This window comes from Leucoraja erinacea, chromosome 8 (assembly GCF_028641065.1).
Source record: "Leucoraja erinacea ecotype New England chromosome 8, Leri_hhj_1, whole genome shotgun sequence".
Classification (NCBI taxonomy): Eukaryota; Metazoa; Chordata; class Chondrichthyes; order Rajiformes; family Rajidae; genus Leucoraja; species Leucoraja erinaceus.
Window position 1 is genome coordinate 20,548,612 of NC_073384.1, and position 17,414 is coordinate 20,566,025.

A 17,414-nucleotide genomic window follows, 5' to 3' on the forward strand; every position below is an offset into this window, starting at 1 on the left:
TAATCATAGAGAATGGGGGCCCCATTGACCCGGGAAGGGTTAAAATCTGAACACAGCTGAGAGAAAGAAATAACAAAGTACCATCTGTCTTCCGCAGATTAAATGGTACGAATCTTCCCAGCAAGAGAGTGACAGAACTGGAAGAAAAACAACAGGAAGTATGGAAAAGGAGAGGGAGAAGATGGATACAAGTGTCACAAAAGACCTTGGAACCAAAATGATTGAGCCCACAAGGATTAAAATCTTCGATGGAGGGTAAGCCTTCCCAAGGCAACTAATGTCTTGGATGTGAAAATATTTACAACTTGTAAGCTTTTTATTAAATTGTGCACCGTCTTTTCAGATTCAATGTTTCTGTCACAAACTACAGCTTTGGTGTGAATTGAGGCCCTATTGCAACCAGCTCCTGATAAATGCCTAACAAAATTCCCTCATGTCTCCTCTGCCCCAGCACCATTATAGAAAACTATGCCCCATCTTCCGGTGTTTACAGCTCTTGATGAAGAGCAATGTTGTCAAGCCAAGATTCAATAACTTGAGTAGAGTAGGCTGGGACTCTATTCCTTGGAGCGCATGAGGATGAGGGGTGATCTTATAGCAGTGCATAAAATCATGAGAGGAATAGATTGGGTAGATGCACAAAGCCTCTTGCCCAGAGTAGGTGAATCGAGGACGTAGGTTTAAGGTGAAGGGGAAAAGATTAAATGGTAATCTAATTTTTTCACACAAAGGGTGGTGGTATGGAACAAGCTGCCAGAGGGGGTAGTTGAGGCAGGAACTATCCCAGTGTTTAACAGTGAAGCAGGTACATTGATAGGACAGGTTTGGAGGGATATGGGCCAAGCACGGGCAGGCAGGACTAGTGTAGCTGGAACATGTTGGCCAGTAAGGGCAAGTTGGGCCGAAGGGCCTTTTTCCATGCTGTATCACTAATACTCTAACCTGTGTTGCTTCAGCTGACAGTAGGAGTCATGCTCGGGCTGAGAATTCCTGGGTGAACAGACTAGGAACAAGACAGGGTTATATTGAAGGTTGTGATGGTGATCAGGGGTCAATGTCAGGGTGAGAGATTATCTGGGATCAATGACACAGTGAGGGGAGGGTCAAATGTCAGTGGCACAGTTTGGAGTGTGACGGGGTCAGGGCTCAATATCACATTCTGCACAGTGTCATGGGTCTGTCCCAGTGCGAATATGTTTAGGGGTCAGTGCCATGGTGCAGATGTGTTATTGATAAAGAATCAGTGTCACATGGAAAAACGTGATGGGTTTGGTGTTGCAGTGTGTGAGGGGACAGGGGTAGGTGTGTGGGGTACATCGGAGGTCAGTGTCACAGTGTGGGGTGGGAGAGGTGTGGGTGACATAGTGTGGGGTGTGTGAGGGGTCAGAGTCACAGTTGGGGATGTGTCCAGGGTCTGGAGTCTCTGTCGCATTGAAGGGTGTGACATGGTCAGGGGGTCAGTGTCACAATGTGTAGTGTGTCAGTACTTAGTGTCACAGTCTGTAGTTTGTAGTGTCAGGTGTTAATGCCACACTGGGTATGATTTGCTTTCTCGCCTTTTCACACTGTGTTACTGTATCGGAGGGGTTAACGAGAATCTCTCCTTTATCCCTTTATCCCCTCAGTATCCACTCTGTGAAGTCTGCACATTGTTGTCTATGGAGCTCCCTCAGCTGATGTGGCAGATTGTGTGCCCTCTCCAGAGGCTGCAGTGACGGGATAGCAGGCATTGTTGATTGGCTGGGTGCAGGGTTTTGACTGGGGGCGAGCAGTTAAATCATGTACGCAGTCGTGAAGTCATTGGGCTTTCAGTTGACATACGTGAAATGTTAGGTCATGATATTTTGCCTGCCCACATGTGTTGCTATAATTAGCTTTCCTTTCACTGTGAGGCAGACTGATCATTTCCTTCACGTGGTGTGATTGGGGCCGTGTTTCACTGCATTTCTCAGCTTCAGAGCTCCAATCTTGCCGTTCAAACATATTCACACATACCTTCACACATACTCACCCCCATACACAAAATTGCACATGCTCACACACTCACGCACATGCTCACACACACACGCACATGCTCACACACATGCACATGTTCACACACACGCACATGCTCACACACACACGCACATGCTCACACACACACGCACATGCTCACACACACACGCACATGCTCACACATGCACAAGCTCACACACACGTACATGCTCACACACGCACATGCTCACACACACACGCACATGCTCACACATGCACAAGCTCACACGCACATGCTCACACATACACGCACATGCGCACACACACGCACATGCGCACACGCTCACACGCACATGCTCACACGCACATGCTCACACACACACGCACATGCTCACACACGCACATGCTCACACACACACGCACACAAACATATTCACACATACCTTCACACATACTCACCCCCATATACAAAATTGCACATGCTCACACGCACATGCTCACACACATGCACATGCTCACACACACACGCACATGCTCACACACGCAAGCACATGCTCACACATGCTCACACATGCACACACACACACGCACATGCTCACACACACATGCACATGCTCACACACACACGCACATGCTCACACACGCACATGTTCACACACACACGCACACGCTCACATGTTCACATGTTCACACACACGCACATGCTCACACACGCACATGCTCACACGCACATGCTCACACGCACATGCTCACACATGCACAAGCTCACACACGCACAAGCTCACACACGCACATGCTCTCACGCACATGCTCACACACACACATGCACATGCTCACACACACACGCACATGCTCACACACACACACACACGCACATGCTCACACACACACGCACATGCTCACACACACACACATGCACACACACACACATACACACACAGGCACACGCTCACACACACGCACACACACGCTCACACACACACATGCTCACACACACACAGGCACACGCTCACACACACAGGCACACGCTCACACACACAGGCACATGCTCACACACACAGGCACATGCTCACACACACAGGCACATGCTCACACACACAGGCACATGCTCACAGATACATATGCACATGTATACAAATACAAATGCATATATGCGCACACAGAAATGCACATATGTATATGCATGCACATATGCACACATGCATACAGATGCACACAAACATGGGCAAAAACACAAGCGCGCACACACACGTGCAAACACAAACACAAAAATGCAAACACTGGTATGATCACACTATCAAACACTAACACACATGCACAGACTTACAGAACCTTACATACCAGTGCATGTGCACAGAGACATGTAGATACACACAGATGTACAAAGGCATACAGACTCAAAATAGTATGTATGCTTGCGCACAAGATCTTCTGACGCCCACAGATTCTCAGTTATCTCAGTCACATTTTATGACATGAAATGATGATTTAACTGAATAACCAAGTGAAGGTTAAACAGTGCACTGTTATTTACTACTGAACACAGAGTTGTTTCACTATGACTAACGACCAATCTGTAAATGACTTCAGCAGAGACTTTGCACCAAGCAAGTTAAATCCTGCACCCTGATGTGACTCTGTGACTCCTGCACACCCCGTGAAATCTGCACACTGTTCCGTGAGATGTAATGGTGGTTTATAAAACTTTAAGGGTCTGAGGTCAAGTAAATAGGAAAGATCTACTTCCCAGCATAGAAGCGAAAGAAAAAACCAACATGGGGTTGAGATGCAAGTTAAGAGATTGAAGGGAAAGAAGAGAAGAGGAAGCTTTCACCATCCAATGAGGATCTGGAGCTCACTTCCTGGAAGGTAGACAAGACAGAAATACTGGCCACACTTACACAATTCACGGGTGTAGACTTGAGGGGTTAAGGACTAAGTGCTGGATGGGGATAAGCTGGGTGGTACTTTCAAACAGCACAGAATATTATTCTCTTGAAGTAAACATTGTCAATTTAAAAGTCAAAGATACAGCATGTAGAGCGGCAGCATTGGAGATCCAGAGACCCGGGATCGACCCTCTCCTCCAGTGGGGTCTTAAAGGTGTTTGGATGTTCTTCCCTGTGACCCAGCAGTTTTCCACCGGGTGCTCAGGTTCGCTCCCACATTGCAAAGGTATGCTGGGTGTTTGGTTGTAAATTGCCTCTGATGTGTAGGTGAGTGGTAGAATCTGGCGGGAGATATTGTACTTGTGAGTGAGTATAGGTGACGGAATGAAGTGGGAGAATGGGGTTGGTGGGATTGCTTTGAGATCCAGCACATGGACCCAATAGCTTCAGAGGAACTATGTACAGTTACATTTCGAAAGTTAAAACTTCACACTGCATTTCAATGGTATATTAGAGAATACCCAGCAGGTCAAGCAGCATCTCTGGAGAAAAGGAATAGGTGACGTTTCGGGTCGAGACCCTTCTTCAAACTCTTGATCCGAAACATCACAATTTCCTTTTCTCCGAAGATGCTGCTTGATCTGCTGAGTTTCTCCAGCATTTTGTGTCTATCTTCAGTGTAAACCAGCATCTGCAGTTCCTTCCTACACATTGGAGAAACCCCGATGGGAGACTGGGCCAGTAGTTAAATGTTTAATCAGAAAGGTGGGTTCTCTTAAATGGGAACAGTAGTGGGAGGTGGAGGGGTTACATAGAAACATAGAAAATAGGTGCAGGAGTAGGCTATTCAGCCCTTCGAGCCTGCACCGCCATTCAATATGATCATGGCTGATCATCCAACTCAGTATCCCGTACCTGCCTTCTCTCCATACTCCCTGATCCCTCTAGCCACAAGGGCCACATCTAACTCACTCTCAAATATAGCCAATGAACTGGCCTCAACTACCTTCTGTGGCAGAGAGTTCCAGAGATTCACCACTACAGGCGTGAAAAATGTTTTTCTCATCTCGGTTCTAAAGGATTTACTCTCTATCCTTAAGCTGTGACCCCTTGTCCTGGACTTCCCCAACATCGGGAACAATCTTCTTGCATCTAGCCTGTCCAATCCCTTAAGAATTTTGTACGCTTCTATAAGATCCCCCCTCAATCTCCTAAATTCTAGCGAGTACAATCCGAGTCTATTCAGTCTTTCTTCATAAGAAAGTCCTGACATCCCAGGAATCAGTCTGGTGAACCTTCTCTGCACTCCCTCTATGGCAATAATGTCCTTCCTCAGATTTGGAGACCGAAACTGTACGCAATACTCCAGGTGTGGTCTCACCAAGACCCTGCACAACTGCAGCAGAACCTCCCTGCTCCTATACTCAAATCCTTTTGCTGTGAATGCCAACATACCATTCGCTTTCTTTACTGCCTGCTGCACCTGCATGCCTACTTTCAATGACTGGTGTACCATGATACCCAGGTCTCGTTGTATCTCCCCTTTTCCTAATCGGCCACCATTTAGATAATAGTCAGCTTTCCTGTTTTTGCCCCCAAAGTGGATAACCTCACATTTATCCACATTATACTGCATCTGCCATGCATTTGCCCACTCACCCAGCCTATCCAAGTCACAATGTTTATGTTTATAACCCAAGTCCCAAAGGGTTTATGGAGGGACTTGGGCTGATATTCAGGGATATGCGGAGTACCAAGGCAAATTCCTTGTATGTGTACATACTTGGCCAATAAATGTATTAATTCATTCATTCAGCACTGGAAGACCTCAGGGGTCTTAAGAGGGGAAGACCATATAGGAATCTGAAAACACTGAGAATTGTGAACAGTACTCCTTGCTATGAGCAAGAGTAGGCTTGATGAGTATGCATTATCAGCTGCTCTGCTCAAGGTTGCAAAGAGTAGAATTTGCCACCCTTGGGATAATGACCTACTTAGCTTGCCCCACACCTGGGCTCACTGTAACTATAGCTAAGGCTATTCTTCTGGATTCCTGAGCAATGAATCCATTAGTGTTTAACTGTCCCACTCCACACTTGACATTGGTTGTGAAGCATGAGCATTTCTTACCTGCTCTTGTCTAGTCACAAGGTGGACAGACTTTTTTCTTACTTGATTGATTGATTCTTGCCAGTCATTCAATCATGTTTTCTCCCCCACAGCTATCATCAATATTTTTCTAACCATTAACAAAGGTGAAAAATTCAAATGATTCTACAAAATGGTGGCAGGAAATGGCTTTTCAAATCCGTGCGCCATGGACTAGATGGTGTGGGCAGCAAGGGACTAATTGCTCTGGGTAATGAATGACCGTAGTTTATCTGTGTAACAGCTGGCAGTCATAGCTGAGCAAGGAATGGTACTGGGTGCTATGTATTGATCTGGTTACCATGGGTATTTGATGGCACTGGTTGCTATGGCCTGTGGCAGAGATTGATTGCTGTAGTACTGTTTGCTATGGGCAGTGAAGGGACTAGTTGCAATGCGTGTTGAATGGCATTGGTTACCATGGGTATTGAATTAAAATGGTTGCAGGGGTACTAAGTGGCATTGATTGCTGCGGGTACTGAATGGCACTGGTTGCTATGGGTACTGAATGGCACTGGTTGCTATGGGTAGTAAATGATAGTGATTCCATTGGTACTGAATGGCACTGGTTGCTATGGGTACTGAATGAAAATGGTTGCTAGGGGCAGTGAAGAGAACTGGTTTCTATGAGCAGTGAAGAAGATGGGTTGCTATGGGTATGGAGTGGCATTGGTTGCTATGGCTTGTGACGGGTACGTAGCTTAGGGTACAGAATGCCTCTGCTTGCAATGTGCAATGGCTGGCAGTGGAGACTGGGTATTGAAGGGTACTGGTTGCTATAGGTAACAAATAGTTTTGGTTACTGTGGGTACTGAACATTGCCAAGGGCTCACATATTATTGACAATTAAATTGAAATGGAAATGATGAGTATCTGTTTTCATTTGCCAAGAAAGGATAGGAACTTAGCCAATCTGTTTCATTCCCAGTTGGGGCTAATCTTAGTGGTTGCAGTTTCTGGGAAGGAGAGTCATCCTGAAACCCATACAGTGCTGGAGGAATGCTTCCCTGTGTACAATCCTAAAAATTTCTTGATCAGATTCAGATTCAGATTTACATTTATTGTCACATGCACCAATTAAGGTACAGTGATATGGAGACGGGGGTCAGGGGTGTTCATCGCCTCCTAAAGTCCACCATTAACTCCTTAGTCTTGACCGTGTTGAGCTGCAAGTTATTCAGCCCGCACCACTCAACAAAGTCATTGACTGTATTCAGCTTCCCTCCTCTCACTGACTATCACAGTGCTTTCCGGCTTATTCAGGTGAGCATAGGAACGATGCAGCAGGTGGATGATGGTAAACTGCAGGGGGCCCTGGTCAGGTTTCACCAAGGGTCGCAGGTCAGTGAGCACCAGCCTCTCCAGGGACTTCATGTGTGAAGTCTGAGCCACTGGTCTGTAGTCATTGGGGGAGCTGGGGCGCATCCTCTTAGGTACAGGAATCAGGCAGGATGTCTTCAACATCACAGGAACCATTTCCTGGCTCAGGTTTGGGTTGAAGATCTGAAACAGCCCTGAAACAAGCCCTTCGGCCACTGCATCCTCGCCAACCAAGCTATCTATCCTGTATTGCTCAGTCTTGGAAGCGGTTATGATGTTCTGACAACTAACAATCTGCAGTATAGCTATAGCTTGAATACTGATTAAAGATGATCTTGGATTTTAGATTGTATGACTCAGTTGTTTACATGGTAGATTAGGTTTTAAACCAGAGAGTCTCTTCCCACGGGCCCTGCAGGCAGCAGAGAATTGGTTCATTTTCTTGCAGTAGTTGCAAGACTTTCCATAAGATGTTATGGTTTGGTCTCCGATTGGAGGCATGGGTTCGAATCCCACTTCTGACACCATGTAAACAACTGAGTCATACAATCTAAAATCCAAGATCATCTTTAATCAGTATTCAAAATATATGCATAAACCAATCTACACAACATCTTTACAAATCTTTTCTGCACCTTCTCAAGTTAATTATATCCTTCCTGTAGCGTGGTGTCCAGAACTACACACAATACTCTATTTGTCCTAAACAACAATACCTTGAACTGTTACATGACTTCCCAACTCCTATACATAATGTCACAGCTAATGAAGGCAACCATACCATATGCCTTCTTTGTCCTTGTGGTTATTCTCAGGGAAACTATGTACTTGTCCCATTAGGCCACACTGTTCATTAATGCTCCCTCGGGGCCTGCCATTCATTGCATGTGGCTTGCCCTGGTTTAACTTCCCAAAATGCATAATTTCATAATTTTCTGAGTTAAATACTATTTGCCATGCTTTTGCCCGCTTTCCGACTTGATCTAGATTTATTGCCCTTGAGAAGGTGCTGGCGAGCTGTTTCTTGAATTGCTGCAGTCCTGCTGGTGGTTGCTCCCATAGTGGTGTTGGCAAGCAGTATTCCAGGATAGAACCAGCACTGACGAAGCATGAAAGTCTGGATGTTGTGTGAATTGGATGTGAAACCTGCTGGTGATGGGATTTCTGAGCACCTGCCAACTTTATCCCTTGTGGTAGAGGCCGCTGGGGTTTGGAGGTGCTGTCGGAGAGGAACAGCAGTGTATTTTGAGGTGGTTCACACCTCCGTGCTGGAGGTGAACCTGGACTGATAGATCCCCATGGTGACGTGAATCACAGTTACAAGACTTGTTGACATTGCATGTATAATAAATAGTAGACTCTTGTGTAGCTGTACAACTTTTGCAATGTCATTTCCACATGCAAAACTTTTTGTCTTTGTAGCTACAAATCCAACGAAGATTATGTTTATGTGAGGGGGCGAGGAAGAGGGAAATATATCTGCGAGGAATGTGGAATCCGGTGTAAGAAACCAAGCATGCTGAAGAAGCATATTCGCACACACACAGATCTCCGACCCTTCATGTGCAAGTTCTGTAACTTTGCTTTCAAAACTAAAGGTAAGCTTTGCATGCGGAGTGTGTGAAGATATTGTTCAATGGTTGAGTATTGTGTCACAGACAAAGAAATAAAAGGCTGAAAGAAAGGCTAGCCTTTCTAAAACCTCTTGCATGCCTTTCAGCATATTCCAAGTGGTTGGGGTATTTCTTGAAGTGAATTCACTGCCATGAGAAATGATGCAATATGCATACAGCAAGCTCCCACAAACTGCAGTCTAACAATAATAAAACAATATATATCAATGAAGTTTGAGCTTGGAGAAATTGTCCTGCTTATCTTCAATGTATTGGCCACCTGATATGGACTAAGATCAGAAAACACTGCAAGTGCTCAGCTGGCTAGAGGCATCTGTTGGGGGAGAAGCAGATTGAACATATAGCAACAAGGAAATGTGGATGCTGGTTTACAAAAAAGGGCACAGTGCTGGAGTAAATAAGCGGGTCAAGCAGCATATCTGGAGAACACAAATAGGTGACGCTTCGTGTCAGGACCCTTTGTCAGACCATGTTTGATGGCCATTTATCCGAAGTGAATCTTGATGCAAAATCATTGTAGCCTCTGTTTCCCTCTCCACATATGCAGCTTGACCTGCTGGGTATATTCAGCATTTTCTCATTTTATTTCAGATTTCCACCTTTTAGGCCACAGTATCAATATAATTCACTTGAGAGACCAAACTTTGGTGTGTTTGGTTTAAATTAGTGTAGTTTAGAGATACAGTGTGGAAACAGGCCTTTCGGCCCATCGAGTCCGTGCCAACCGGGGGCACCCGTACACTAGAATTATCCTAGATACTCGGGACATTTTTACAATTTTTACCAAAGTCCATTAACATATAAACCTGCATACCTTTGGAATGTGAGAGGAAACCGGTGCACCCAGAGAAAACACACACGGTCAAGGGGAGAACATACAAACTCTACAGACAATCCCCGTAGTCAGGATCGAACACTGGTCTCTGGCGCTGTAAAGCAGCAAATCTGCCACTGTGCCGCCCTTTGGTTTTGGACTAGAGTATTCACATTAAATGGTTGGGATAGACTGGGCCAGGCCAATGGAGTCAGCCCATCTATTCCAGGCTGATACAGACTGGGTCAGTAAGGAGTCAACAATTAAAGGCAGAAATATAGAGCTCTGGTCAAGTTGAAGTCACCCATTTTGGATGGACCATATTAATCATTCCTGCTCCTATATACAAGCAGCTCTTGGGTAGATGTTCTGGTCAATTTTCTCAGTCAGTAAAGACGTAAAAATCAATCAATAGGAAGCACAAATGTACATATGTCAGACTTTGAATGTAATAATTTTAAGGGAGCTCACTCATATCTTTGTGTGTGTCCATAAGTAGCGTGTTCAGAACCCAGGAATGGCCAGTGTCTCATATGTACGCTCTAATGCAACACCGAGAGGTTGCCACAGTGCCTTCCCTTTGAGCCAATTCCATCCTCGCTGATTTAGATGAATGTTAATGATCGAGTTGGACAGTTCAGAAATGAGTGGGAAGCCTTTATTGTTTCAACAAACACAGTCAAAATTCCTTCACATAATGAGCACTATCAAGAAAGGGGGAAAGGAACAGTTTAACCAGCCTTAAATAGCTATTTGTGGAACTTTGCCTTGTGCCAAATGGATGCAGAGGCTGTCTTGCGTGCCTACGGAAAATGCAATGACAGCTCCCTCAATGCAATTCATTGTACACGTAGTTTCTCTGAAATGTCTGCACAGACAGCTTTATTACAAAAAGGCTTTTCTTAAACAAAACAGGCCACAGTATCAACAAAACAAAAATTTGTGGATCAGTCAATTAAACGGGAGTTTACCATAAAAAGAATAAAGATTTTGCCAAGTTTCTTACTTATGACGGGTACACAACCCTTTTATCAGCTCGAAATGTACAGTGCTGCAGATATGGCAGGAAGCCGGCAGATTGTTGACCGTCGCTGCTCTCACAGACTAATTATCTGAAGGTAGTTACCTTTGTGGTTTTCATTCATCTGTCTAGGAAACCTGACAAAGCATATGAAGTCAAAGGCTCACACGAAGAAGTGCTTGGAGTTGGGAATTGCAATAAACTGCATGTACAACACCGACACAGAGGAAACAGGCAAGTAACGAGTGGCAACCCGTTTCATCATTGCTCCTGACTGAGGGATCTAGTAGTACCAGTACATGATTCCCTGAAAGTGGCGTTATAGGTAGATAGGGTGGTCAAGAAGTCTTTTGGTACATTGTCCTTCATCAGTCAGTATACTGAATATAAAAGTTGGGATGTTATGTTCCAGTTGTACAAGACGTTGATTAGGCAGCATAAGGAATATTGTGTTCAGTTTTGGTCACCCTGCTGTAGGAATTATGTTGTTAAGCTGCAAAGAGTGCAGAGAAGATTTATGAGGATGTTGCCGGGACGAGGGCCTGAGCTACAGGGAGAGGTTCGGTAGGGTTGGACTTTATTCCTTAGAGCGCAGGAGGTTGAGAGGTGATCTCATTGTGGTGTATGAGATCATGATGATAAAAGATACTGAATACATGGAGCCTTTTATCCAGAGTAGGGGACTCAAGAACCAGAGGAGCATCTTTTTCATGCAAAGGGTGGTGGCTGTATGGAATGAACTGCCAGAGGAGGTAGTTGAGGCAAGAACTATAATAACATTTAAAATACATTTGCAGAGCTGCCAAGTAGTACAGATTCTCCGTATTTTGTATGGAAATGCGATAAGAATATGCATGTACGGTTTTGCATTGTTAAAAGTCCGTATTTAACAATGCAATATCGACCATAGATAATCGTAACAACTAGGTGCAGCGGGCAGGTGGGAGTGGCCGGGATCGGGTTTCGTTACCATGCCACTCGCCAATGGAGGGGTGGTGGCCCAGTGGGGTTGACTTTGGATCTTGCTGTTTGGAAAATGCAGGGATGTGGGGGGTCATGCTGTACCTCTGGGGATTGTAACAGATTAAATCTATTGGTGTTTTGGGTTTCAAGATCTGGATGATTGTTTTTGTGGGCGTTGCTCTGCCGCGGTGCTTGGGTTGGGGGTCTCTCTGTCTCATTCTTTCTCTCTCTCGCTCTCTCTCCCTCCCTCTCTCCCTTCTCTCTCTCTCTCACTCTCTCTCGCACTCTCGCTACCTCTCTCGCTGTGTCTCTCTGTCATTCGCTCACTCTCTCTCGCACTATCGCTACCTCTCTCGCCTCGGCATTCCCGGAACCATTTGGCGTTTTGCGGGGACGGCTGCATCTGCAGTTCCTTCCTGCTATGGGGGGGGGGAGCCCTGGCCCGGGGAGGCTCCTGGTCCATTCCCTCCACAGGTGCCACCTGGCCTGCTGAGTTCCTCCAGCACTCTGTGTTTTTTGTTTGGCTCTGGAGTTGAAGGTGGACACGGGGGGCTGGGGTGGCTCAGCAGGATGGGTAGCGGCTCTGGGGGAGTGAGTGGGTGGCGTTTCGGGTCAAGACGCTTCTTCAGACAATTACAAGTACTCTCAACCCCCCCCCCCCCCTCACCACCCCGCACACAAGATACACCAAGAGACATTAAAACACACATTTAGACACACTAAATAAAACAAAAAAAGTAGAAATGACGAACATGCTGCTGGCAGGGCAGCAGTCTCACAGCGCCCCCACCAACCTATTTCTCTTTGAGTCGATGTGGACGGTGGGCTGAAGGGCTGTTTCCATGCTGTATTACTCCATGATTCTATAATAATTTGCAAGTTGTAATTGGTATTAAACTCTGCTCCTCTTCCTTTCAGGAATACTGGATGAGACGGAAAAAGATGCCCTGAATGAAGTGCCGGTCCTTCATCAGTTCTCGGATCCCGAGGACACAGATGGGGCCGAGGAAGAGGGAGACGAAGATGATGACGACGATGATGATGATGATGATGACCGACAAGGAGACAGTACGCCGACCACGAGATCTCGAAGCACCAGCCCCTTAGCCCACAGTTCGAAGCCACACTCTGTCACTTTTAGTATTGCCTCAGCCTCTTCGTATGATGTTTCGCATTCAAGCAACCAGTCTTCCCTCATCAGTTACTTAGTGACGGTACCAAGGATTCAAGTGACTCAGCTCATCCCGCCCAGCTATACTCATGCAGGGTCTCCATTGACAGATTATCAGAGGCATTTGCACAATAGGTTGATAGAATCAGTGGAGTACAAAGATAGACTGGATATACCGGCCACAGCTGGCTTGTGGCCTTCGCAGACTGAAGACGGGTCTTCGAGAGAGGATAGTTCCAGAGAAATGTCCCCCTCCGGAGATACGGGTTCAAGTACTCAACCCTCACCAGCCTACGAGGGATCTCCAGGGAGGGATGCGTCGCCAACTTCTCGCAGGTACCTGTCTCCCAGGCGAGACCTCTCGCCCAGACCCCACCTGTCTCCAAGACGAGAGATATCGCCTTTAAGACACCGGTCGCCAAAGAGGGAAACCCACCTGAGTGATTGGTCTCCAAAAAGAGATGCTTCCCCACACAGCCACTTCCTTCCAAGGAGAGAGATTTCCTCAGCAAGGCAGGTCTCCCCTGCTAAAGACCACTCCCCAAGAAGGGAACTATCTCCCAGGAGGGATTACAGAGAAAGGAGGCACGTGCCAATGATAAGAGCAACATTGCCACGGAGAGGTTCATCCCAGAGTGAATATGTAACGGGCCAGTATATGCAGCATCCAGAAATGAACCTGGTGAGTGAATCAATGATGGGTTTTGCTTGAATAGAAATTCACTTTGTAAGGATGGATGATCTATATGGAAAGACCTCATGTTTGTAACATAGTGGAAAAAGCAACTTTCATTTGTTGAAATGTGTAGGAAGGAACTGCAGATGCTGGTGTACATCAAAGTTAGATACAAAATGCAAAATTCGGCGGGACAGGCAGCATCTCTGGAGAGAAGGAATGGGTGACATTTTGGGTCTAGACCCTACAAACTGAGAGTCAGGGGAGAGGGAAACGTAAAGATATGGAAGGATAAGGTGTGAAAATGAGAGATCAAAGGGGATGAAGGTCAAGGAAAATGTAGAATGGATCATTGTTAGCTGAGGGGAAGGTGACACAGAGACATATAGTCAGTAAAATGTAATCAGGAGGTCAGTGAAACTAGTCGGAGAACAAGGATGGGGGAGGGATGGAGAGAGAGGGAAAGCAAGGGTTACTTGAAGCTAGAGAAAACAATATTCATACCGCTGGGTTGTATGTTGCCCAAACAAAATATGAGATGCTGTTCCTTCAATTTGCGTTGTGCCTCATCTTGACAGTGGAGGAGGCCCAGTACAGAAAGGTCAGTATGAAAATGGGAGGGGTAGTTAAAGTGTTTAGCAACAGAGAGATCACTTAGGCCCAGGCGGACTGAGCGGAGGTGTTCAGCGGAACCATCGCTGAGCCTGTGCCTGGTCTATCAGTTAATTCAAACACAATTCAGTGGCAGCGCTCCAGCAGCCTAGGTTCAATCCTGACGTCTGGCTCTGCCTCTGTGAAGTTTGCATGTCCTCATCATGTCTGCCTGCGTTTCCAATGTGCTCTGGTTTCTTCCCACATCACAAAGACTTGCAAATCGGTAGAATATAGCTGTCCAGCGTTGAAGCAGGACCTTTGGCCCATCATGTCCACGCTGACGTTTACGCCCCTCTACACTAATCCCATTTGCTCACGTTGGGTCCGTATCTTTCAATGCCTTGTCTATTTAAGTGTCTATATAAATGTATCTTAAACTTAGTGGCTTTATCCGATTCCACCACCTACTCTGGCACCCTCTGTAAAAATAAATGAAACCTTTAAGCCCTTTTAAAACTCTTCACACTGACCTTAAACCTATGTCCTCTTGTATTAGATAGCCCGACCATGGGGAAAGAAACTGTGCCTCTCATAATCTTACAGACTACAGATTTCCCCATTTGCCCTTTAATCCTCCACCAATTACTTCAATTCTATATATCGTGTTTTCTGACTATTCTGCTAAGCAAACTAGGTTCCTTCTATTCGCCCACTCGATAATGTCTCTCCTTAATCTCCTGCACTCCAAACACAGTAGAGCTACCTCATTGACTTTTGACTCAAGGCCACAACACTCTAGTCCCAGCAACATCTTCTCAAATATCCTCTGCACCCCACCGGTGGAAGCACATCTTTTCTGTCAAGTGTGTAGGGAGGAACTGCAGATGCTGGTTTCACCTTTTCCTGAGAGATACTGCCTGACCCGCTGGGGTCCCTCCAGCATTTTGGGTCCATCTTCAAGATTTCCAAGTGGTCAAATAGCAAATTGTTAGGGGTTGAGTGTATCTGAGCTTGTTTTTTTTAATGTACCATTTTTAATCTTTTCCTCACCTGCAGAGACAATCGTGGTTGACCCCGTACGATAGCAGCAGGCCAACACCCTGGCCGTGGTACCCCAGTGAGAATGCCCAAGGAGATCCGAGCCACTCAGTCGTGCCCGAGGCTCAGACTGGTTGTCTTTTCACACACTTGCCTCTGCACTCCCAGCAGCAGGCGAGGGCCCCCTACCAAATGATCCCCATCGGGGGCATCCAAATGGTCCAGTCGGGGCCCCCAGCCTTTCCCGGGAACCTGCCAGCATCACAACTCCCTCTGCGGGGTAGACGGAGAGAGGAGAGCATCATCGACGAAGCCACCCACTGCGTCATAGAGAGCATCAAAGAGATGGACATCTTCTCCAAGGCGGAGGAGGTGTCCGTACCTTCCCCTATGGCCGTCTCGCCACCGAGGCACAACTTCCTCGAGGGATCCGGGTCGTCCCTCAGGCCGAGGGAAGGAGGCGCGATGGGCGACGAGGCGTGCGAGGACCATGCCCTCCAGAGCCGAGTGGACGCGGCCAGGGAGTTTGCAGCCCGTTCCCGGGCGGACGAGGCGGCGAAGGCCTTCGAGCGGCTCTGCCAGCCAGAGAAAGGTGCGCTCCTTCCGCCGGGCGCGGAGCACTTCAGCGGAGCGCGCCCCGCCCGCGCCAATGGCGGGACCTCCTTCCCTCGCCAGCATGCCAGTGAAGAGGGACCTGCGGACGAAAGGCTCGGAAACAGTGATGGGTCACGATGACCCAGAGCACCAAGTGTACTGCATGAACCATTGTCAATGTGGAGATGATCTGAAGGTCAACGTTGAAGCTGTGAGGCCAGGGGCTGGGGTGTTGGTCACACCAGCTGTCCCTCACTTCGTCCACGACTGGATCCGACGTACACAAATATATGGAGATATTTTCTATTTGTTTGTTTAAAAAAAAAACCCTGACCAAAATTAACTTGCAGGCTTAATTTTATCGTCCTGTTACGTACTTTTCTTCAATGTCGCAGATATTTTGTGCCTTTTATTTCTGCTTGTACTTTTCCTGTATGCAAAATGACAGAAAGGGAGAATTTGTACATATTTTAAACATTGTGTACCTGCTTAAGAATTGTACTGTTTTTCTCTTTAGAGCACTTGGTGGGGTTTGGGGTGGATGGGGTTTTGTCTTAAATGATGTGAATGATTTATTTGAAAAGTTTGTTTTTCTGGGTTGGAGGTGAATGGGCTGGAATATCGTTACACATGTGAGGTTGCACTAAAAATGTATTTTTATACAATTGAAACTACTCTTGTGTACAGCAAATGATTCTGTGATACTAATATTTATTATTTTTGTTTTATAAATTGCAAATGTATTTTCCGCTCCCCCTGCCCCTTTGGTGTAGGCACCTCTTACATGAAGCATGGGATTTGTACGCTGTAAATATTTTGCTGCTGAGATCTTAAAATGTGAGCACTACCATCAAATCAGTGCCCCGATCACTTGACAGTCTAAATCATTGCAAAACGTTGTCTGAAACACCCTTCCAATTTCCTTTAAAATATTGAGACCTGGTGAGATAATGGGAGGAAAAAACTCTCCAAAACTGAATCTAATCCTTGTGAAGATGTGAAGCAGATGGGTAGCACCTGGACACAATTATATTCAGTGTTCTCATATCTCTCCCCCCCCTCCCCCTCCCCCCCCCCCCCCCCCCCCTCCCCCCCCCCCCCCTCCCCCCTCTCTCCCCCCCCCCCCCTCCCCCTCTCCCCCCCCCCCCCTCCCTCTCTCTCCCCCCTCCCTCCCTCCCCCTCTCTCTCCTCCCCCCCCCTCCCCCCCCTCCCCCCTCCCCCCCCGGTCTGTGCCCACCCTCCCCCTCTCCCCCTCTCTCCCTCTCTCTCCTTCTCTCCCGGGAAGGCAGTTAATAAACTGGCAAGTGCCTGGCCTGTAATGAGAGCACCCTGCTTCCACTCCCAAGCAGCAAACCTTGGGAATATATTGCTGCTCCTTTATCCTCGCTGGGTCTAAATCCTGGAGCTATATATTACGTTCCAAGTCACATTCCATCCTGACTTTTATATTTCAAAGTGACTTGGAAAAAACATTCATTGTTACAATTTAAATCCAGGAACTTTCTCCCCAACAGCATTGTGAGAGCACCTTCACCAGAAGGACCACAATGGCTCAAGAGGGCACCTCCCCTCCACCTT

At 46.7% G+C, this 17,414-nt stretch overlaps 1 protein-coding gene across 6 annotated transcripts in view; it reads left to right on the plus strand.

Annotated features, from left to right (window-relative positions):
• hivep2a (HIVEP zinc finger 2a) overlaps window positions 1-16,887 on the plus strand; it is a 242,161-nt gene extending 225,274 nt beyond the window's left edge. For all 6 annotated transcript variants that reach the window (XM_055639146.1, XM_055639149.1, XM_055639144.1 and 3 more), the window contains 5 exons: window positions 98-255; window positions 8,754-8,929; window positions 10,933-11,034; window positions 12,682-13,616; window positions 15,261-16,887. In XM_055639146.1, coding sequence (XP_055495121.1) covers window positions 98-255; window positions 8,754-8,929; window positions 10,933-11,034; window positions 12,682-13,616; window positions 15,261-15,977 — 2,088 coding nt within the window. In that variant the 3' untranslated portion in view covers window positions 15,978-16,887. The remainder of the gene's footprint in view (window positions 1-97; window positions 256-8,753; window positions 8,930-10,932; window positions 11,035-12,681; window positions 13,617-15,260) is intronic.
• Window positions 16,888-17,414: the final 527 nt, after the last annotated feature.